At 44.4% G+C, this 24668-nt stretch overlaps 1 protein-coding gene across 2 annotated transcripts; it reads right to left on the minus strand.

Annotated features, from left to right (window-relative positions):
* Window positions 1-8820: 8820 nt before the first annotated feature.
* Window positions 8821-13780, minus strand: LACS2 (long-chain acyl-CoA synthetase 2). 2 transcript variants are annotated; one of them, XM_087521835.1, is made up of 19 exons: window positions 13479-13780; window positions 13252-13315; window positions 13069-13158; window positions 12910-12966; window positions 12760-12808; window positions 12446-12522; window positions 12135-12174; window positions 11956-12056; window positions 11721-11885; window positions 11320-11430; window positions 11148-11235; window positions 10994-11060; window positions 10756-10831; window positions 10552-10669; window positions 10052-10297; window positions 9815-9954; window positions 9527-9709; window positions 9313-9432; window positions 8821-9234 (listed from the first exon to the last, which is right to left on the minus strand). In XM_087521835.1, exons 1-19 carry the CDS (start codon window positions 13628-13630, stop codon window positions 9184-9186), a joined length of 1995 nt encoding a protein of 664 aa, XP_087377961.1. In that variant the 5' UTR covers window positions 13631-13780; the 3' UTR covers window positions 8821-9183. The 2 variants fall into 2 exon arrangements, with proteins under 2 accessions (XP_087377961.1, XP_048548269.2); XM_048692312.2 differs by having other exon boundaries at window positions 11962-12056; window positions 13479-13779.
* Window positions 13781-24668: the final 10888 nt, after the last annotated feature.

Below are 24668 nucleotides of genomic sequence, written 5' to 3' on the forward strand. Positions count from 1 at the left end.
CTCGATACAATGAGGGGGGTGGTGTATGTGTGTGTTTGTCGAGGGCCCCCAGTTGCAAGTCTACCGATCGACTTGCAGGTGAGGAGGCGAGAGGGATTGTGTTTTGTACGGCCCTCAGTTGCAAGTCAACCATCAACGCGTGACTAGGGGGTGGAGGGGAACCAGTTTTTTGTACAGGCCCTAGTTGCAGGTTAACCAGCAACTCACAACTAAGGGTGGTGGCTGTTTTTGTAGGGCCCAGTTGCATGTCAATCATCGACTCACAGCTAAGGGTGTGTCTGTTTGTTGGGGCCCCCAGTTGCAAGCCGACCATCGACTCGCAACTGATGGTGCGTGTGTTTGTCGGGGCCTCCAGTTGCAAGGCGACCATCGACTCGGAACTAAGGGTGCGTGTGTTTGTCGGGGCCCCCAATTGCAAGTCGGTGGTCGACTCGCAACTAAGGGGGTGCGTGTGTTTGTCGGGGCCCCCAGTTGCAAGTCGATCATCGACTCGCAATTAAGGGTACATATGTTTGTCGGGGCCTCTAGTTGCAAGTCAACCATCGATTCGCAACTAAGGGTGCGTATGTTTGTCGGGGGCCCTAGTTGCAAGCCGACCATCGACTCACAACTAAGGGTGCATGTGTTTGTCGTGGTTCCTAGTTGCATGTCAACCATCGACTCGCAACTGAGGAGGGGAGAGGGAGTGTGTTTTGTACGGCCCCCAGTTGCAAGTCAACCATCGACTCGCAATTGGTGGGAGGGGGAGGGGAGTGTTTCTACGGGTCCAATTTGCAAGTTAACCATTGACTTGTAACTACGACTTTTATTTTTTTTTCTAAACCTTGGTTTTAGTGTGATCAATATTGTATAATCACTATTTTTACACAAACAACGTAACTCTATTTTTGTAGGAGCATACAGGCCAGTCTACATGTCAATCCCACACCAACCCACTGTACATTTAAAAACCATGCATGCATGCCATAGGTATACTCCATGCACATCGATCAATTTTCCCTCTAATTTCTTGTGTTAGTAGTACGTGATGAGCAACTGTGCGTGCATGTGACTAAGGCTACACGAATCCACGCACGCATATGCGTTGGCTAGTTTTTATAATTTTGGCAGTTTAGTGAAGAGTGAAAGACACTGGGTACTTGTGCTGGCATGGTACTCAAACACTGTGGCTAGTAAGTATGTTTTACTCCCTCCATTTTTATATGCAAGGCCATTATCAAAATTATAATTTATAACTATACAAGGCCACTAACACTAATCAAAGCAAAATTAATGGTGTTTGCCTCGTACTAGCAAAGGAAGATATTAAGTATCCCTTGCATGCATGCGGGAATGAGAAGGATGGCTTGCATGTGCCTCATTAATCAATCAAAGAGGAGTGAGAGCATTGGCATGTTGTGCGTGGGAGAGAAAATACACATTAATTAACACGGCAAATAAGGAGACAAGCTGGCTTGCAACTTTGACTTAGGCATGCATTAACTTTTGCCTTGGTACCTGTAATATGAGTTTGTGGCCTTGTATACAAAAATGGAGAGAGTAGTTTTGTTTTATAGGCTGGGCCTGGGCGCTTGTCTCACGAACAAAACACACAAATAACATGAAATTGAGACAAACAAACATACAACAGACAATGGATGGGCTTGTTTCTTTAGTGACATAGGATGATGTCATATTTAGGTGTGATATAGTTATGTCACATCTAAATGTGTCCTAGATAAGACCTAAAACCAAGGTTTAAAAAAAGTCGTAGATGGGTCTGTCTATGTCACAATATTGTATAAGTCGGGGCCTCCAGTTGTAGATGGGTCTATCTATGTCACAATATTGTAGATGGGTATCTCTATCTCACATCTGTATAACTAAATGTCGTATTTTTCCTTCTACGGGTCTGTCTATGTCACATCTAGATGTGAGATATTATCTCATCTAACTCCCTCTCACATCTAACTTCCTCATCTTTGATTTTTTTTAAGTCTTCCATGGATTTGTTTTGTCCTCAAGGATGAGAGAGTTAGATGTGAGATAATATCTCACATCTAGATGTGAAATAGTAAACCCGTATATATCAATATAAAAAGACCCAAAGAGCAGATCCAATTAATCTCGGCCATCAAATCATGTCAATCCAACAACCTAAATTTCTTCAATATCGAGCGCTCAACACGTTTAGTGTGCAGTTAATTTCATGCCAAATATAGTGTTAATCACATAATAACACACAAATAATATCATAATTAATATCCGCATGTACTAAATATACTTTCAAATTAACGTGCATTGCACGTACACATTGACTAGTTATAAAAAGGAAAACGCTACGCATCCGCCAACGGATAATATAAAAAGATCCGCCGCATCCGTGACCATTGGATGGAGCTGCGGATGGCGTCCGATCTACCTATGTGACAAGCCATATTTGCAACAAGTCTGTTGTTGCAGTATTTTCTGCAGCTAGGGTCTTGTTGCAAAATTTGTTTTGCAGCAGAGGTCTTGTTGCGGAATTTTTCCGCAAGTCTTATTGCAGAATCATTTTTATGAATTTTTCTGCAACATAAATCTCGTTGTAGAAATTTTTCGTAACAAATGTCTTGTTGCAGGATCATTTTTACGAGTTTTTCTGCAAGGGATCGAACGATATTGCCTCACACATGTGGTTATCGTTGCCTGCTATCGCCAAAGGCAAGTGGTGCCTGGTCCCAAGGTGCACGCACAACCACGATTCAATGGACCAGTCGGTCGCAATCTGACGGTCACGCGAGCGGCGGATGCGGCGAGAAGATCAGTCGGTTGTTTGAAAGCTTTTTCCTTATAAAAAGCAGCCAAGCTAAGGATTCCAAGATTTTACAGCTTGCACCACATAGAGTATATGCCACAATGCGTTTTCAACTTTTTTCCAGAGAAAGGTTATCATGGCTATCTTTATTAATATCAAAAACGCTTATTCATCCGCTAAAAGTTCAGAAATAAAAGCAGGAGGTGAATCCAACTACAAGTTTGATGGATTAGCACGACCATTTTGCGCTAGCACATGAGCTACCATATTAGAATCACAATTATAATGCTCTAAAACGGCCTTCCCGAAACCAACTAAAAGTAACCGGCATTCCTCAAGAATTGGGCCTGCCATCATAGTGTCATGTTTGTTGCAGAGTTTCTATTAGAACCATGCAGTCTGATTGCACCTAGATTGAATTACAACCAATTGTTGAAAACGCCACGGAATTCCGCCTTGACATTGGAATTCTTCAACCAGTCTGCTGCAATGAACATGCCAGTCCCACAGAATTGCTCCACAGGCCCCCATGTTATCTTCCTTCGAAAACGCCACACCCACAACTGAGCAGCGATTTCCGGACCAATTGAATGGAAGGCCATCGCTAAAATCGGGTGGTTACTAGTTAATCAGATGGAAATAGATCAGATTCAACCGGCTCATTCTGTCGCCCACGGAGCCGTCCGATCACGCGCGTGTAGCCCTCTGATAAGAGCAGCTGCATGCTACATGCAACCTTCCTTTTTTGCGGGGTAAAAGAGATTTTATTGCTTAACCTTGAGGATTACAATCGTTACGGTACATCAAATCAATCTCATCAGGACCAGACCTCAGCCAAACTGATGCTCGTATGTTATGGTGACCTATTTGACCTTCCTTGCATGCGCGTAGCCCCTGCCGTCGATACAATTGTCTTTGTGGAGAAATGTTCTGCTGATAGTATTTTCCGCGATTCCATGTTACCCGAAAGGCCATTTAATATGGTCGCGAGTTATAGTACTATCCGACCCCAATAATTCTACATTTACGGCCAAACTCTCCACGGAAACCACTTACGGACTCCCTTCCACCAGTCTCTCTTCCTCCCCTTGATTTTCAGTGCGGGACCCACCCTCTACTGGTTCCAATCGATGTGTCCCAGCTCTGCCCGTAACTCCATTCAGTAGGAATGAGCGCGTAAGTGTAGCATTGCCGATCCGACCCCAAGCTCGACTGCATCTCGGCATCTTGCTTGCCATCCAAAAAATTTCTCCTACATCTTGATCGACTCAACACTCGTAAAAACATGTGTCCAATGTGCATGGCACATGACAAGGATCGACTCCACCTCTTCATTCGTTCGGACTTTGCTACAGCTACTGGCAGTTTTCACCGAAAGTTGTTACGGAGATGAGGTGGAGACTTAGGATTTACCACGATTTGGATCCCACAGCTTAATTCACGGGTTGAGCATCAATGAGATTACGACACCCCATCCCGTAACTACCATCCGTAGGCTGGTTTCCGTAAGTCTAGCATTTTTGCATTCGTTATCATGCTTTTGCTTGGATATGAAGGAAAGTAAGAATCCAACAGTCCGTCACCCCCTTTAAAAACATATGGGAAACCGAGCTGGACGCAAGGCTGCCGCACATTCCACACCATCTTCGTTATCCTTACATTGCCTTGGAAAATTTGGGATGTGAGGAATGCCTTCCATCAGCAATGTCTAACGGTGGCAGATATAGTAAGAAACACTCTCTCTGTTCTCTCTCTATGGTCAAACCATCTCAAACAAACCTGAACTTAAAGCTCACTCTGGCTTGTGGCGCGACTAACTTTCCTTTCAATAGCCTTGTGCTTGCGAGACGGCTTTGAAATATATTCATATGGGGATCTTTTCCTCACCGGTGAAAGTTAATAAAGATGAAACAAAATTGGCCACATGTTGCTGGAGAATTTTTGCTACTAACAAAAGATGAAAGAAAAGGTTGCATAAGAAAGAAGAAAGAACGCAAAAAAGTGCGCGCTCAGAAAAAATTCATGGCCTGCAGATAAGAGACTTGATCTATCTCGTGGAAGAAGACGTCCTTGACACGGCCACTTTCCAGGCTGCCGATCCTCTTGACGACGACGGGTGCCTCCTTCATTCCAATGTCGAGGCGGAAGAGCACGCGAGAGCACGCAGACATGATCAATGAGCCGCTTCTTTGCCCGAACCCCTCGAGGTCAAAGGGTGTGTGCGTGAGATCGCTCCTCAAATGTAAGAATCCCGCCTGCCTCAAGATCTCGCTCGCCCCGATCACCAGCCGCCGGTTCCATGTCGCCGCCGAGCCAGAGGAGGTGAACGTCCACATGGATATCCCAAGGGTCTCCGTGACGAACAAGCTCAGCTGGCCACGCACCGAGGCCAGGAGGACGTGCTTCTCGCTGTAATGGCAGCGCAGCATCCTGGAGGCAAAGCCTGGCGGGAGGTCCATCACGGTGGCCTCCGCCGCGTCGACGTCCAGAGCGAGGTAGTGTTTCCAGCGGCCCTCGCCGATGATCCAGTAGACGGTGCGGCCGATGATGGCCGGGCGTGCGCAGGTGCTTCTCGGGTGCGTGTCGTGCCAGGTGACGGATGCTTCGCGGACGGCGCCCCATTTGCCGTGTTTGGACGAGAAGATCTGGAATCGCATGCTTTCGTCCGCGACGAGCACCTCGAATGAGCCACCGAGGTCGCCGACGCTGAGCAGGACGCGATGGTAGACGTCGGGCAGGGCGGCGAGAGGTAGCTCGGTGACCTGGCCCGTGAGCGTGTTGCAGACGTGCATGTCGACCTGGGGCGAATCGCACCAGCGGAGGAACAGAGCATCTCGGGCGGCCACGGGCTTGAACCGCCGATGGGGACGGATGCTGACGGCGTCCCGGAGGGCGGGACGCCGGGTTGGCTCGACGGTACGAACGACGCCGTGGGAGGTACTGGTGTCGTCGCTGCTATCGTCGCCGTAGTATTTCAGGTACGAGACGCCGACGAGGAGGGCGGGGTCGAACTCGATGCCGGCCGCTGCTTGAAGCGCGAGGCGGTGGCGGAAGGCCGGCTGGAGGATGGCGAGGCGGAGGGTCCTGCCGGTTGCGGCGCAGCGGACGATGGTTTTCACGTCGGCGCGGGCGACGATCTCGAGCACGAGATCGACTGAGAGCGTCTCCGTCGCCGACGCCGGTGCCGGCGGCGTGCGAGTGAGAACACGTTGGCGTCTTTTGGTCGACATGGCCAGCAACGGCGACTTCAAAACTGATCAACGATTTTCCCGAACTTCCTCCGGTGCATGGATGGAAGGAAGGCGATCGCAAAAATCGGGGCGGTTACTAGCTGACCATATTGCATGCAGACCTAAATACGTACAGGACGGACTGCCGCAACTAACTCTAAAGCCGGCCGGCACGTGCGCAAGCAAACCAGGAAGCCGAACACACAGTGGAACACGACGACGGTGAGGGCTGACCCTGCCGGGGCACGATCCAAGCGCTCAAAAGCAGTATCCACAGCAATGCCCTAATCTCCTGCATCTGACATGACAAGCCAGATGAGTAACTTATATGTAACTCGCAGGCACACAACAAGCATAGCATGCACCAAGACAGAGACACCGCATACACATGCACAAACAAGTCAACTTAAATAATGTCATCCATTTTGAGGGGAAATTGATGCTTGATACAAATCCTTGCACATGAGGGAAATTATGCAAATCGCTAGTTTAGAATTTCTTTCCGTACAAATTCGGGTTTAAAATTGTACAGTTGGGTAGTTTGCACTTTCTGAAACATGAAAGTGCAAATAATTGATTTTGTGAATTTTTTTGTTCTAGGAAGAATTAAACTGATGAGACATACAATGAAGCTGCGGGAGAGTCATTGAGCACCGCTTAAGAAGTATGACAAGCGTGACCAAAAATCAGTTTGTTTTCATGCCTGGGAGGTCGACCATGAAAGCCATTTTCTTGGTACAAGAACTCATGGAGAGATACATGGAGCAAAAGAAGGACATGCATATGGTATTCATTGACTTAGAGAATGCCTACGATAAGAAATCATGGAATGTCATGTGGTGGGTTTTGAAGAAACACAAAGTGTCAGCAAAGTACATTACCCTCATCAATGACTTGTGTGATAATGTTGTGACAAGTGTTCGAATAAGTGATGGCGACACTGATGACTTCCCGATTAAAATTGGACTGCACCAGGGGTTAGCTTTGAGCCCTTATCTTTTTGCTCTGGTGATGGATGAGGTCACACGGGATATACAAGGAGATATTCCATGGACCCATGGTGTATGCTCTTTGCGGATGATGTGATGCTAGTCGATGATAGTCGGATGGGGGTATAACGCCCCGAGACTGATGGGCCAGATATCTTTCAGTTATTCGCCGTCGTTGCCATGTCATTTGCATTTCATCTGCATGTTTTTTCAAAACTTGCATCCGTCCGGGTCTCCCGGTTCTCTCTGTTGTCCGCTCCGAGTCCTTTCACACTCGCACGCACTTGCCACACCTCAAGATCTTGTTTTATGAGCGGGAGAAAAACGTTCTCGGAATGAGCCGAGAGTTGACGAACGGTCTTGGTATATCACCGGTAGACCGCCTGACAAATTCCGTTCCATTTGAAGGTCGTTTGATGCCCCAACGGTTAACCGAGTTAACTGTCGGACGTTTCGGTACTCCGAGACGAACCGGACCGTATCTCGCCTTCTCTTTGCAGCCCAACACCTCTCCACAACAGCCCACTAGCCCATCTAACTCCTCTCCATGCTCTTCGTCGTCGGATCATGATCGTGTGGACGAAAACGACTCCTCAATACACCTCTCCTAGCTCCCTCTAGCTATTTAAACACCATCCCCTTCTAAATTTGGGCAACCCTAGCCCCTAGACCCCTTCCCCTACCTCTAGCCGCCACCCTTGCCTTGAAATATGTGCCCAACCACTCCCTCGCCGCCACTTGTCGCTGTCCCATGGGCTACGCCACCGCAACCGACGCCCTCGGCCAACCAGAGGCCGCCACATCGCCCCCCCCTCGTCCAGCCCTACCGCCGCGGCCCGCTAGGACCCAGATCGAGCCCTGGGAAGCCCATCGAGGCCCGCCTCGAGCCCGCGCTCGTCCATGAGCTCCTCCCCAGCGCCGCCTCCCCGCGCCATCGACCGCAGCTCCCCGCCGCCTCTGCCTCACCTCCGGTAGCTGCGTCGGGGAGCTCATCGCCGAACTTGCGTGCCGCGAGGTCGCGTCCCCGTCGCCTTCTCTCTCCCTTCACAACACTTCCTGGCGCCATGGCCGCCCTGGCTCTGCCCCGAGTCAACCCTCGTCGTCGGCGCTCGTCCCCACCGTATTTATATATCTCAGTTATAACACAATATGTAATTATTATGAACCTCGGATCTCCGGCTAACCAACGTGTTATGCTGTTGAAATTTCTGCTCCTGACTTGTCAAAAATTTGGCCTTCTTTGTAAGAAAACAAAGCTTTAGGGTGTTGAGTGCAAAAGGCTGCGCCTTTAGGCGGCGGCGAGGGAGGGGGAGGCAGGAGGAGGCGACCATCGGCGGAGATCGAAGGGCCCTCCCCGTTGCCTCGCGGGGGCGGCGCGGGAGGGTTTGGTTTCGGAAGGAGGGGGAGGCGCGCCCTGGTGCCTAGTGGGCACCTGGGTGTGCGCGTGAGGTTATCGTAGACCTCGAAGCCCGCCTGCCTCAGCATCTCCGCCGCTCCAATAACTAGTTGTCAGTTCCATGTCTCTGTCGAGCCAGAGGTGGCCGGCGACAGCGTCCACATCGATATCCCAATGTTGCAAAAAAAAAGTGAATACATTTTCTTTCTGCAACACAACCTTTGTTGCAAAAAAATAAATCCCATGACACAGCCTATGTTTCAAAGAAAATCCCATGACACAATCTATGTTGCAAAAAAAACCCGCAACACAACCTCTTTGTAAATGTTTCCGCAACAAGAAGTTTGTTGCAAAGTAGAGCAAGACGTTTAGCGGTAAGATTGTGTCGGATCTAATGGCTCGCGAGGCGGCCGACGCGTAGCAGCGCCCTTTCTCAAAAGCGGTAACTTTGTAGTGGTTTATATATATCAAAGTTATCCATTAATCTTGTTTGTAGTAAGGATTACAAGCTAAGATAACTTTACCGGCTCTAACTAGCACATTATGTTCGCTCGAGAAAAAAAAAAGTAGCACATTATGTGCAAATACATTTTTATTTTGACATGTATCTTTTGAATGCAGATCTATGCTGGATCCGGGTCTTGAATGCAGTAGTAGTGGTACAAAGTGTCACCGCCTCGAGCCGTAGCCAACTTCCTTACCGTTGCTACATCATAGTATCATACTAGTTTTGACTCTTGAGGAAACATTCAGAAAGCTCATATCCACTTGCTGATGTTTAACCACCATTTTTCATTGTGCAGTTCCCATCTTGGCATCCTTGTACAGCTGATCAACACGATCCTGCAGCATAATTTTGTTCTCTTTGTGAACCAAAAACCACTAACTGATACGAGCATGATGAAGTTTGTTCTCTCTAACCCTGTAATGTTTGAGCAGCTGGGGCCTCTTGAGCTTAAAAGTTGGGGTGATCAGGTCCTTGTCGATGCTGAATGGCACTGGCTCCAGGTGAACGGCCCTCAGCATCTCAAATCCTCTCAACTGCATGCATGGCAAGAGATCATAGCTTATGATGGGGAAAAAAATGGGCAGATCATAGCTTGCTAAATTTATCCGTGTATCGACGATGACGTACCCCGAGTTTCTTGCCGGTTTGATTCAGCTCATCCTGGATGTACCTCCTTGCCTTCGGATCATTGCACAACTCAGCGTAGTCACCAGACTTGCCGTTAAGTGCAGCCCAGTCCTCAATGGCTTGCTTCTCAGGGACGACCACAGCAACGAGGAAGGACTCGAAGCTGTTCCCGTAGACCCAAACCTTGTTCAAAGAGGAGAGACTCTTGGTCAGTTACATCTGAACAAAACCATGAATCTGACCCACAGCAATTTTATTTATTTATTCATTCCGTTTTGCTTATCGTACCGACGCAGCGAGTTGAGACTGCGCGTATGCGCTTTCCAGGACCTCCACTGCTACATACTCCCCCTGGGACAGCTTGAAGATGTTCTTCTTTCTGTCGATGATCTTCATCGTGCCATCCGGTTGCCACTCCCCGATATCACCTTAGTACATAAATTGGTTGCAAATTTTGTTAGGGACCATATATGTTCATTGATGTGTTGTGCGGTACGCTTAGGAATGGAAGAAAAAGGGCTGCACCTGTGTGGAACCATCCATCTGAGAACACTTCCTCTGTGAGGTCAGGACGCTTGTAGTACCCAGAGAACAAGGTGTGTCCCCTCAAGCAGATTTCGCCTCGCGGCGCACTGGAGAGCGCGTCGTAGCCCATTTCAGGAACGGACTCCAACCGTGCCTCGACTGCCGTCACGGGAGGGCCAACCGTCCCAATCATCGAAATAACGTTGGCGATCGACGTAAAGCATCCCGAGCAGCTCTCAGTGAGCCCTGCATACCAATTGCACGGTTAACAGTTTATCATCCCTCGGCATCAGAAGTAACTAGATTTCTAGGATACTGGTAGTAACTAGAGTTATGTAAATAATTTAAGATAAGATTACTGATATTGATTTCACATCATCGTAGTCCATAACAAGTTAACCGCTGAACCCATGAACCGAGTCATGACCAAAGAACCAAGGACAAACTTGCTAATATGGTTATGATGAGCAGAGTTGTCATAATAATTCTAACAGTCTCACCATATCCTTGTGCGAGGACACTGCAGCTGGTAACTCGCATGAACTCTTCAATGTGTCTTGGCAAAGGTGCCGCGCCTGATAGCATGAGACGTATGCGGCCTCCAAGCCCTTCCTTTATCTGTAACATTAATGATAAAAGAATCTTAAATATATACCAATGGAGTAAAAATAAAGAAACATGGGAACTTCAAATATTTTACGTACTTTGCTGAAGACTATTTTGTCAAAAAATGGCGATGCTTCATGCTGTTTGAATCCGTTCATTAAGTTGCCAAGTTTGCTGATGACAATTTGATGGGTTAGTTATGTTTAAACTCAAAACATGAAAGGGAGTAAAAATTAGATGCTTATTTAACCTTGTTGAAATACTTACGAGTTGTAAGCATATACTGAAAAAGAGTTAAAAAGTAGGTGTTTATTTAATCTTGTTGAAAATACTTACTAGTTGTAAGCATACTGAAAAAGGTGCTTGGCTATTAGCCCTCCAGACTGAATTTTTTGGTTGATACCTTCAGTTCACAAGATTCCCCAATTATGACAAAGAACACAATACGGTGGGAATTTTGGAACAACAATTATGGAGGTTTGCATTATACCTGTGTATATACGATCATAAACGCGAGGAACACCACAGAATATTGTTGGTTTCATCACTTGCACATCCTCCATCAGGTACCTAATGTCCTATTAAGAAAGTTTTGCCTCTTAGAGGATGAAGTTACAGAGAAGTGACATAATGTTTTTTGCTTGCAAGATATAGCTCCATACCCCTTGCCAGAATCCAATGGAAGCCCCTTTGGAGATGCAGTAATTCCCGATTACTTGATCGAAAATGTGAGCTAATGGAAGATAGGAAAAGTATGAATCATATTCGTCCACCTGCAAACATATTTTGATTTAGGTTATCATTAAACACTAATATTTATCAGGTTGACATGATAGGAAAACAAAGCTCTAAATCAAAGATGAACAAACCATGACCATTTTTCACTATTTTTTGATTAAAATATTTTTGTGAAAAACTACTTACGAATTATTTATAAATAAGAACACATTCATGCTCGATCGTTGTTCTTTTGTTTAACCTTTTTCGAAAAGAAAAAGGGAGACCTGTACAGGGAAAAGCCCCACTGAAATTCTAGTTTTGACGCATGTAAATAAAGGTTTACCACTTTATCTGTCAATTGGAGGAGGTGCTCTGTGGTCGTAACCCCAGCTACGATAGCCCTGTTCGTGATTATCACACCCTTTGGCTCTCCTGTTGTTCCACTGGTGTACATGATTGTACAAATGTCGTCCTTTTGTTTCTTAGGAAGTTCTTGAATGTCTTCTCCCTGTTAAAAGAGCATTTTATGGGTCAGACCATTTATGATCTTGTAATGGAGTAGTTTAATAGGAACTCACACTAACCATTGTAGAAAATTCTTCCCAGGAAAAGCAAGAAACTCCTAATTGTTCAACCTCCCTTTTCAGCTCAATCGTCACATCTCCAAAACTAACAATGGCTGAGGTTGCACATATAAAGTAAGAAATTAATCACACAAAATCGGGAATAGTTGATGTCCGGACCCCAGATAGCTAACCTTTGATGTGGGCTGTACACTTTGGGAGTACGGCGACAATCTGAAAAATTGCAGTTCAGGGACTAATTAGATGTGTCGGAAAGAATGATGTGTAACTGTGGTCTTCGCAACTAATCTCAAGCTTAGTAACATTGATTTCTCCAGGTTCAGGGCTAGTTTTTATTGTATCTCAGTTCCTATTAATCAACTCTATAGAAACAGTAGCATTTACTGGAGATATGCTAATATGTATGACGCCACGCAGAAGACAACAATATTTTGTATAGTTAAGGTAATGCTCATAGTAGTCAAAGATATATGGTTTTGCTTACTGATTTTATCTTGCTCTCCTGCATAAAGGCTATGGAGATCTCAGCATGGTCCAAGATAAATTCAACTGCATTTTGTCCTGCATTGCGTTGCAACTTATCCAGTCAATACAACATTGCAAGGTGCAAAGCAAAACATGGTTAAGAATCCAGACTTCCATTCATGGACTAATGTAAATTATCATTGTTTGGAAGAAAAAAAATTACACTGATATTGGACAAATTATTCTCCCAAATAAAAAGTGTTCTTCATGAACCCTTGTGCATTCACTAGAGGTTTGTGTCTTAGTGTGTGTGAGAAAGCCTCGTGAACCTACCGAGGGTGTCATACAGTGGTACATAACAAATTCCTTGGCTGTTGCAAGCCTGTACAAGAACCAATACAATGAAAATGAAATCTCACATCAGTTTACAAAATGTTCCTGAAATATACCTTGTTAAAATAAACGAATATCATGAATTCTCACCTGCATGGCCATGACCCATTCTGGGCAGTTGGACCCATATATGGCACAGTGAGCCCCCTACCAACACAAATCAATAATGTCGAACAAACACTCTGCTATGGATTCCAAGATCGAAAAAAAATCTCAGCGTTTAAAGACAGAGCAAGATTCTTGACTCACCGGCTTAACGCCGAAGCCTCTGATAGCTGCTCCAATCTGGATAACCTTCTGGTACACTTGCTCATACGTTTGCCACACATAGTCACCAGCCTGAATTTCACAGAAATTTTTTTGCATCCTCCCAAATCAAAATCCCCTTTATAATTACCATTTTGTCCATTATACTGAATTACTCTGCTTTACCTTGCCCTCAGAAACCTGGCGCCGGCCGAGCATTCTGTTCTTGGGATACTTCTTGACTGCCCCACTGCAGGAACGTACGGAAACAGAAAGGAAAAAAATGAACAAAGTTCTCTGAAATCTCAACACCTTCAGCGCTGGGATCACTGAAACTTAGTATAATGTGATGACAGAGTGCTTAGGAATGGAGTGTAAAGAAATCAGCATGCTGCCAGGACCCATGAACGAACCTGAAGAAGTCCCATGGGGAATGGATTTCCTGCGGAAGCCGCATGAGGCCGTCCTTGGCGTAGATGCTCCGGTAGACGGGCCCGGCCGCCGGCCTGCCGCCGGCGGCCGGCGTCGCCTCGCCCACCTTCACGGTGTACACCGTCTTGTCCATCGAACCTTCCTCTCCAGCTAGCAATGGGCGGCCGGACGGGGCTTGGTGCCGTCAGATGCAGATATTTTTTCTCCTTGAGCTTGCTGAGCTCGTAGCTTGAGTCAGTGAGTGAGGGCTTGGTGCTCAGATGTGTGGCAGTTATGGTGGTGGCGAAGGTTGGTGGCCAATTTAAAGCTTGTGTTCCTATTCTGGTGCTGCTGTTGCGTGTCTACTTGTAGGTTGGCTGCGAGGACAAATGCAATTTCTAATTGCCGTTGCAAATGAATTAGGGATGATTCGAAGCTGTCACTCAATATTACCTTTTTTACAATTTTATTTTGCATACAAATCCTAAAAAAATGCTTACCATAATTAAAAAATACATTTACATTTTTGAGGGAGCCTAAGTCTTCTTCCTCCTACATCCACCGGCGATGTGCCGTGAGCAAAACTCGTTGCCGCCTCTGAACCTCTATCTAGGCGGTAACTTCATTTTATCAACTGCCTCACATGTTTTAACTACATTTTTTTTCAAATTTAGTTTCTTTTAACTGCATCACATGTTTCAACTATATTTTTTTCAACTGCATCACACGTTACTACACTTTCTTCTGTGGCATGTTTGAACTACGTTATTTTTAATTACATCACATGTTTCTGTTGCATCAGTGTTTTGATTGATGTATATTTTGATATAATAGTTTTTCATTTGTAGCCTGGAGTGTCCCAAATTGCATATATTGGCAATGCTGGTGACCTTTTCCCTCGTCAAAGGAGATTTCATCATTCGGCACTTTGAGTGGCGGGCAGCTCTTGTCGCGGCTTGATTGCATGCTAATGCGGGCATGGTCATCACTTGCGTGGAATCTCACGTCACGGCCATGCGTGTATGTAGCTGATGAGATCGTGAAAAGTGAAGGTGGTGGCACATGAGGAGTTTGATTTGGCCGTACTTCTCGAGTACCCTGTCTTGAACTCGGTGCTGAAAATCCCAGGTCCGACCTTTCGTTGATCATACCGGGTAAGGCGGCGACACATGAGGTTTTGCTTGGAGTTTCTTCGGACCTGATCTTTGTGGTGAAAGCTCAGGATCTGGCCTTAAATGGTTGGATCTAGCGACGGTGATGTTGATACGTCCATTTTGCATCATGCTTTTATATCGATATTTATTACATTATGGGTTGTTATTACACATTATGTCACAATACTTATGCATATTCTCTCTTATTTTACAAGGTTTACATAAAGAGGGAGAATGCCGGCAGCTGAGATTCTGGGCTGGAAAAGGAGCAAATATTAGAGACCTATTCTGCACAGCTCCAAAAGTCCTGAAACTTCACCGAAGACGTTTTCAAAATATATAATAAATATTGAGCGCAAGAAGTTCACCAGGGGGGCACACCCTGCCCACGAGGGTGGGGGCGCGCCCTACCCCCTGGGCACGTCCCTACCTCGTGGGCCCCCTGGTGGCCCTCCGGTGGCCATCTTCTGCTATATGAAGTCTTTCGATGGGAAAAAAAATCATAAGCCATCTTCTCGGATGAAACTCCGCCGCCACGAGACGGAACCTTGGCGGAACCAATCTAGGGCTCTGGCGGAGCTGTTCTGCCGGGGAAACTTCCCTCCAGGAAGGGGAAATCATCGCCATCGTCATCACCAACGCTCCTCTCATCGGGAGAGGGCAATCTCCATCAACATCTTCATCAGCACCATCTCCTCTCAAAACCCTAGTTCATCTCTTGTATCCAATTCTTGTCTCCAAGTCCGGGATTGGTACTAGTAGGTTGCTAGTAGTGTTAATTACTCTTTGTAGTTGATGCTAGTTGGTTTATTTGGTGGAAGATCATATGTTCAGATCCTATATGCATATTAATACCCCTCTGATTATGAACATGTTTATGCTTTGTGAGTAGTTACGTTTGTTCCTGAGGACATGGGAGAAGTCTTGCTATTAGTAGTCATGTGAATTTGGTATTCGTTCGATATTTTGATGAGATGTATGTTGTCTCTCCTCTAGTGGTGTTATGTGAACGTCGACTACATAACACTTCACCATTATTTGGGCCTAGAGGAAGGCATTGGAAAGTAATAAGTAGATGATGGGTTGCTAGAGTGACAGAAGTTTAAACCCTAGTTTATGTGTTGCTTCGTAAGGAGCTGATTTGGATCCATATGTTTCATGCTATGGTTAGGTTTACCTTAATACTTTTGTTGTAGTTGCAGATACTTGCAATAGAGGTTAATCATAAGTGGGATGCTTGTCCAAGTAAGGACAGTACCCAAGCACCGGTCCACCCACATACCAAATTATCAAAGTATCGAACGCGAATCATATGAACGTGATGAAAATTAGCTTGACGATATTCCCATGTGTCCTCGGGAACGCTTTTCTCTATATAAGAGTTTGTCCAGGCTTGTCCTTTCTTACAAAAAGGATTGGGCCACCTTGCTGCACTTTATTTACTTTTGTTACTTGTTGCTCGTTACAAATTATCCTATCACAAAAACTATCTGTTACCACTTATTTCAGTACTTGCAGAGAATACCTTGCTGGAAACCGCTTATCATTTCCTTCTGCTTCTCGTTGGGTTCGACACTCTTACTTATCGAAAGGACTATGATAGATCCCCTATACTTGTGGGTCATCAAGACTCTTTTCTGGCGCCGTTGCCGGGGAGTGAAGCGCCTTTAGTAGGTGGAATTTGGTAAGGAAAAATTTAGATAGTGTGCTGAAATTTACTTTCACTTGTTACTATGGAAAATAATCCTCTGAGGGGCTTGTTCGGGGTATCTTCACCCGGACCAGTAGAGCAAAGAGTTGCTCCTCAACCTACTGAACCTACTGAAAATGAAAATGTCTGCTTTGAAATTCCTACGGGTATGATAGAAAAACTGCTAGCTAATCCTTTTGCAGGAGATGGAACAAAGCATCCTGATGAGCATCTAATATATGTGGATGAAGTTTGTGGATTATTTAAACTTGCAGGTGTACCTGAAGATGTTGTTAAGAAGAAGGTCTTCCCTTTATCTTTGAAGGGAGATGCATCGACATGGTATAGGCTATGTGATGATATGGGGTCATGGAACTATAAACGATTGAAACTGGAATTTCATCAGAAGTATTATCATATGCATCTTATTCATCGTGATCGCAATTATATATATAATTTTTGGCCTCGCGAAGGAGAAAGCATCGCTCAAGCTTGGGGGAGGCTTAAATCAATGTTATATTCATGCCCCAATCATGAGCTCTCAAGAGAAATGATTATTCAAATTTTTTATGCTCGGCTTTCTGATAGCAATAGCACCATGCTTGATACTTCTTGTGCTGGCTCTTTTATGATGAAGACTATTGAATTCAAATGGGATTTATTGGAAAGAATTAAACGCAACTCTGAAGATTGGGACCTCGACAAAGGTAAGGAGTCAGGTATAACACCTAAGTTTGATTGTGTTAAATCTTTTATGGATACCGATGTTTTTCGTAAATTTAGCACTAAATATGGACTTGACTCTGAGATAGTAGCTTCTTTCTGTGAATCTTTTGCTACTTATGATGATCTCCCCAAGGAAAAGTGGTTTAAATATCATCCTCCCATAGAAGTAAAAGTAGCTACACCTATTAAAGTTGAAGAAAAGACTATCACTTATAATGATCCTATTGTTCCTACCACTTATGTTGAGAAACCACCTTTTCTTGTTAGGATAAAGGATCATGCTAAAGCTTCAACTGTGGTTCGTAAAAGCAATATTAAAAACTATACACCTTCTGAGCAAATTAAAGTTGAACCTAATATTGCTATTGTTAAAGATCTCTTGGCTGATAATATTGATGGGCATGTTATTTATTTCTGTGATGAAACTGCTAGAATTGCTAAACCTTGTGCTAAAGATAAACCTAGACCTGTGGTAGGCATGCCTGTTATTTCTGTTAAAATAGGAGATCATTGTGATCATAGTTTATGTGATATGGGTGCCAGTGCTAGTGCAATACCTATTAGCCTATATAGAGAAATTATGCATGATATTGCACCTATTGAGTTAGAAGATATTGATGTCACAATTAAACCTGCCAATAGAGATACTATTTCACCAATGGGAATTGTTAGAGATGTTGAAGTCTTGTGTGGGAAAACTAAATATCCTGCTGATTTTCTTGTTCTTGGTTCCCCACAAGATAGCTTTTGTCCCATTATATTTGGTAGACCCTTCTTAAACACTGTTAATGCTACCATAGATTGCAAAAGGGATGTTGTTACTATTGGTTTAGATGATATGTCTCATGAATTTAATTTCTCTAAATTTAGTAGACAACACCGTGAAGAAGAATTACCTAGTAAGGATGAAATTATTGGTCTTGCTTCTATTGCCGTACCACCTAGTGATCCTTTAGAACAATATTTGATAGACCATGAAAATGATATGTTTATGAATGAAAGAAGGGAAATAGATGAAGTATTCTTTAAACAGGAACCTATTCTGAAACACAATTTGCCTGTTGAAATCCTAGGGGATCCTCCTCCACCCAAGGGTGATCCCGTGTTTGAGCTTAAACTATTGCCTGATACTCTTAAATATGCTTATCTTGATGAGAAAAAGATATACCCTGTTATTATTAGTGTTAACCTTTCAGAGCATGAGGAAGAGAGATTATTGAAAACTCTGAAGAAGCACCGTGCTGCTATTGGGTATACTCTTGATGATCTTAAGGGCATTATTCCCACTCTATGTCAACATAAAATAAATTTGGAAGAAGATGCTAAACCAGTTCGTGATCATCAATGACGGCTGAATCCTAAAATGAAAGAAGTGGTAAGAAAGGAAATACTAAAGCTCCTTGAGGCAGGTATAATCTATCCCATTGCTGATAGTCAGTGGGTAAGTCCTGTCCATTGTGTCCCTAAGAAGGGATGTATTACTGTCATTCCTAATGATAAAGATGAGTTGATTCCTCAAAGAATTATTACAGGTTATAGGATGGTAATTGATTTCAGCAAATTAAATAAGGTCACTAAAAAGGATCATTACCCTTTACCTTTTATCAATCAAATGCTAGAAAGATTATCCAAACATACAAATTTTTGCTTTCTAGATGGTTATTCTGGTTTCTCTCAAATACCTGTGTCAGCCAAAGACCAATCAAAGACTACTTTTACTTGCCCTTTTGGTACTTTTGCTTATAGATGTATGCCTTTTGGTTTATGTAATGCACTTGCTACCTTTCAAAGATGCATGATGGCTATATTATCTAACTTTTTTGAAAAGATTTGTGAGGTTTTCATGGACGATTTCTCCGTCTATGGATCTTCTTTTGATGATTGCTTGAGCAACCTTGACCGAGTTTTGCAGAGATGTGAAGAAACTAATCTTGTCTTGAATTGGGAAAAGTGTCACTTTATGGTTAATGAAGGTATTGTCTTGGGGCATAAAGTTTCCGAAAGAGGTATTGAGGTTGATAAAGTCAAGGTTGATGCTATTGAGAAGATGCCATGTCCCAAGGACATCAAAGGTATAAGAAGTTTCCTTGGTCACGCCGGATTTTATAGGAGGTTCATTAAGGACTTCTCAAAAATTTCTCGGCTTCTGACTAATTTATTACAAAAAGATATACCATTTGTCTTTGATGATGATTGTGTAGAAGCATTTGAAATACTTAAGAAAGCATTGATCTCTGCACCTATTGTTTAGCCACCTGATTGGAATTTACCCTTTGAAATTATGTGTGATGCTAGTGATTATGCTGTAGATGTTGTTCTAGGGCAAAGAGTTGATAAGAAATTAAACGTTATTCAATATGCTAGTAAAACCCTAGACAATGCTCAAAGAAATTATGCTACTACCGCAAAAGAATTCTTAGCAGTTGTATTTGCTTGTGATAAGTTCAGACCTTATATTGTTGATTCTAAAGTAACTATTCACACTGATCATGTTGCTATTAAATACCTTATGGAAAAGAAAGATGCTAAGCCTAGACTTATTAAATGGGTTCTCTTGCTAAAAGAATTTGACTTACATATTGTTGATAGAAAGGGAGCTGAGAACCCCGTTGCAGACAACTTGTCTAGGTTAGAAAATGTGCTTGATGACCCACTACCTATTGATGATAGCTTCCCTGATGAGCAATTAAATGTCATAAATGCTGCTCATACTGCTCCATGGTATGCTGATTATGCTAATTACATGGTTGCCAAGTTTATACCACCTAGTTTCACATACCAGCAAAAGAAAAAGTTCTTCTATGATTTGAGGCATTACTTTTGGGATGACCCACATCTTTATAAAGAAGGAGTAGATGGTATTATTAGACGTTGTGTACCTGAGCATGAACAGGAACAGATCCTACGCAAGTGTCACTCCAAAGCTTATGGAGGACACCATGCTGGAGATAGAACTGCACATAAGGTATTGCAATCTGGTTTTTATTAGCCTACTCTCTTCAAGGATGCCCGTAAGTTTGTCTTATCTTGTGATGAATGTCAAAGAATTGGTAATATTAGTAGACTTCAAGAAATGCCTATGAGCTATTCACTTGTTATTGAACCATTTGATGTTTGGGGCTTTGACTATATGGGACCTTTTCCTGCCTCTAATGGATATACACATATTTTAGTTGCTGTTGATTACGTTACTAAGTGGGTAGAAGCTATTCCAACTAGTAGTGCTGATCATAACACCTCTATTAAAATGCTTAAAGAAGTTATTTTTCCATGATTTGGAGTCCCTAGATATTTAATGACTGATGGTGGCTCACATTTTATTCATGGTGCTTTCCGTAAAATGCTTGCTAAGTATGATGTTAATCATAGAATTGCACCCCCTTATCACCCACAGTCTAGTGGTCAAGTAGAATTGAGTAATAGAGAGCTCAAATTAATTTTGCAAAAGACTGTCAATAGGTCTAGAAAGAACTGGTCCAAGAAACTTGATGATGCATTATGGGCCTATAGAACTGCATATAAAAATCCTATGGGTATGTCTCCGTATAAAATGGTTTATGGAAAAGCATGTCGCTTACCTCTCAAACTAGAACACAAGGCATATTGGGCTATTAAAGAGCTCAATTATGATTTAAACTTGCCAACGAGAAGAGGTTATTTGATATTAGCTCACTCGATGAATGGAGAACCCAAGCCTACGAAAATGCCAAGTTGTTTAAATAAAAGGTTAAAAGATGGCATGATAAAAGGATACAAAAGCGGGAGTTTAATGTAGGTGATTATGTATTGCTTGTTGGGGAATGTAGCAGAATTTTAAAATTTTCTACGCATCACCAAGATCAATCTATGGAGTCATCTAGCAACGAGGGAGAGAGGAGTGCATCTACATACCCTTGTAGATCGCGCGCGGAAGCGTTCAAGAGAACGGGGTTGATGGAGTCGTACTCGTCGTGATCCAAATCACCGATGACCTAGCGCCGAATGGACGGCACCTCCGCGTTCAACACACGTACGGTTGGAAGACGTCTCCTCCAACTTGATCCAGCAAGGGGGAAGGAGAGGTTGATGAAGATCCAGCAGCACGATGGCGTGGTGGTGGAAGCAACGGTGATCTCGGCAGGGCTTCGCCAAGCACAGGGAGACGGAGGAGTGCCACGGGAGGGAGAGGGAGAGGCCAGGGGCTAGGGTGCGGCTGCCCTCCCTCCCCCCGACTATATATAGGGTCCCTAGGGGGGGCGCCGTCCCTAGGAGATCCAATCTCCAAGGGGGGCGGCGGCCAAGGGGTGGCTTGCCCCCCAAGCCAAGTGGGGCGCCCCCCTACCCCTAGGGTTTCCATCCCTAGGCGCAGGGGAGGCCCAAGGGGGGCGCAACAGCCCACTAGGGGCTGGTTCCCCTCCTACTTCAGCCCATGGGGCCCTCCGAGATAGGTGGCCCCACACGGTGGACCCCCGGGACCCTTCTGGTGGTCCCGGTACAATACCGAGTACCCCCGAAACTTTCCCGATGGCCGAAACTTGACTTCCTATATATAAATCTTCACCTCCGGACCATTCCAGAACTCCTCGTGACATCCGGGATCTCATCCGGGACTCCGAACAACTTTCGGGTTACCGTATACTAATATCTCAACAACCCTAGCGTCACCAAACCTTAAGTGTGTAGACCCTACGGGTTCGGGAGACACGCAGACATGACCGAGACGACTCTCCGGTCAATAACCAACAGCGGGATCTGGATACCCATGTTGGATCCCACATGCTCCTCGATGATCTCATTGGATGAACCACGATGTCGAGGATTCAATCAATCCGTATATAATTCCCTTTGTCAATCGGTACGTTACTTGCCCGAGACTCGATCGTCGGTATCCCAATACCTCGTTCAATCTCGTTACCGGCAAGTCACTTTACTCGTACCATAATGCATGATCCCGTGATCAACCACTTGGTCACATTGAGCTCATTATGATGATGCATTACCGAGTGGGCCCCAAGATACCTCTCCGTCATACGGAGTGACAAATCCCAGTCTCGATTCGTGCCAACCCAACAGACACTTTCGGAGATACCTGTAGTGTACCTTTATAGTCACCCAGTTATGTTGTGACGTTTGGCACACCCAAAGCACTCCTATGGTATTCGGGAATTGCACAATCTCATGGTATAAGGAAATGATACTTGACATTCGGAAAAGCTACAGCAAACGAACTACACGATCTTTGAGCTATGCTTAGGATTGGGTCTTGTCCATCACATCATTCTCCTAATGATGTGATACCGTTATCAATGACATCCAATGTCCATAGTCAGGAAACCATGACTATCTTTTGATCAATGAGCTAGTCAACTAGAGGCTCACTAGGGACGTGTTGTGGTCTATGTATTCACACATGTATTACGATTTCCGGATAACACAATTATAGCATGAACAATAGACAATTATCATGAACAAAGAAATATAATAATAACCATTTTATTATTTCCTCTAGGGCATATTTCCAATAGTCTCCCACTTGCACTAGAGTCAATAGTCTAGTTACATTGTGATGAATCGAACACCCATGTAGTTCTGGTGTTGATCATGTTTTGCTCTAGGGAGAGGTTTAGTCAACGGATCTGCCACATTCAGGTCCGTATGTACTTTACAAATCTCTATGTCTCCATTTTGAACACTTTCACGAATGGAGTTGAAGCGACGCTTGATATGCCTGGTCTTCCTGTGAAACCTGGGCTCCTTGGCAAGGGCAATAGCTCTAGTGTTGTCACAGAAGAGAGTCATCGGGCCCGACGCATTGGATATGACTCCTAGGTCGGTAATGAACTCCTTCACCCAGACTGCTTCTTGTGCTGCCTCTGAGGCTGCCATGTACTCCGCTTCACATGTAGATCCCACCACAACGCTTTGCTTGCAACTGCACCAGCTTACTGCCCCACCATTCAAAATATACACATATCCGGTTTGTGACTTAGAGTCATCCAGATCTGTGTCAAAGCTAGCATCGACGTAACCCTTTACGACGAGCTCTTCGTCACCTCCATAAACGAGAAACATATCCTTAGTCCTCTACAGGTACTTCAGGATATTCTTGACCGCTGTCCAGTGTTCCATGTCGGGATTACTTTGGTACCTTCCTACCAAACTTACGGCAAGGTTTACATCAGGTCTGGTACACAGCATAGCATACACGATAGACCCTATGGCCGAGGCATAGGGGATGACACTCATCTTTTCTCTATCTTCTGCCGTGGTCGGGCATTGAGCCGTGCTCAATCTCGTACCTTGCAATACAGGCAAGAACCCCTTCTTTGACTGATCCATTTTGAACTTCTTTACTATCTTGTCAAGGTACATACTCTGTGAAAGACCAATGAGGCGTCTCGATCTATCTCTATAGATCTTGATGCCTAATATATAAGCAGCTTCTCCAAGATCCTTCATTGAAAAACACTTGTTCAAGTAGGCCTTTATGCTTTCCAAGAATTCTATATCATTTCCCATCAACAGTATGTCATCCACATACAATATGAGAAATGCTACAGAGCTCCCACTCACTTTCTTGTAAATGCGGGCTTCTCCATAAGTCTGCGTAAACCCAAACGCTTTGATCATCTCATCAAAACAAATGTTCCAACTCCGAGATGCTTGCACCAGCCCATAAATCGAGCATTGGAGCTTGCACACCTTGTCAGCATTCTTAGGATCGACAAAACCTTCCGGTTGCATCATATACAATTCTTCCTTAAGGAAACCATTAAGGAATGCCGTTTTGACGTCCATTTGCCATATCTCATAATCATAGAATGCGGCAATTGCTAACATAATTCGGACGGACTTCAGCTTCGCTACGGGTGAGAAAGTGAAAGAACATGCGGTGCCCCCATGTTTGGTTTTGGTAATTGATGACAATCTCTATGGACTAATGGTTGCCTTGAGTTATATTTGAAGGTTTTGTCCATAGGCTTTTCTTGGAGTACATGTGTTGGTCTCAAGGAGAGTTTGTGTCGACCAAGGTGCTATTCAAGGAATTACCTAAAGATTGGTCTCGTGAGAGGTTGATCAAGACCTTTTAAAGAGTGAATCAAGTTGATCAACCCACAAAGCGTAGAAGATGTACCGAGAGGGGTCAAGTGATCCCATGGTATGGTAAGCATTGTCAATTACGCTTTGTGTACTAACCCATGGTCTTCGTGAGGGTTCTTTGTGGGGTTAGGTTGCGGTGTGCAAGTTCAAGTGGAGCACCACGAAGAGATCAAATGCTTGAAGCTTGCTGTCCTTTGTGGTGACAATGGACCCGTGAAGATGTGCGAAAGAGTAGCTCACCCATAATAGAGTATGGGGGAGCAATCAACTAGTCTTCATCGAGTCAACACAATCAAGAAAGGTTGCAGTGTGCAAGTACAAGTGTAGAATCACGAAGAGATCAAATGCTTGAAGCTTGCCGTCCTTTGTGGTGACAATGGACTTGTGAAGATGTGCGGAAGAAAGGCTCACCCATAGTGGAGTATGGGGGAGCAATCAACTAGTCTTCATCGAGCCAACACAATCAAGAAAGGTGGTCCAACTTGAGGGAGTCAAGATCGTCATCATCTAGCTCAAGTGGACCATGTGCAAGGCAAAGGTTT

This window comes from Triticum urartu, chromosome 5A, assembly GCF_056163025.1.
Source record: "Triticum urartu cultivar PI428250 chromosome 5A, HENAU_Tu73, whole genome shotgun sequence".
In the NCBI taxonomy this organism is placed as follows: domain Eukaryota; kingdom Viridiplantae; phylum Streptophyta; class Magnoliopsida; order Poales; family Poaceae; genus Triticum; species Triticum urartu.

Bases quoted from the DNA above. Each gene is read 5' to 3' on its own strand.
- LACS2 (XM_087521835.1), bottom strand. From the start codon at position 13,630: ATGGACAAGACGGTGTACACCGTGAAGGTGGGCGAGGCGACGCCGGCC. The intron at 13,159-13,251 runs GTAAAGCAGAGT...TGTGAAATTCAG, and splicing joins GCCAGGTTTCTGAGGGCAAG to GCTGGTGACTATGTGTGGCA. The intron at 10,298-10,551 runs GTGAGACTGTTA...ATTGGTATGCAG, and splicing joins TGTCCTCGCACAAGGATATG to GGCTCACTGAGAGCTGCTCG.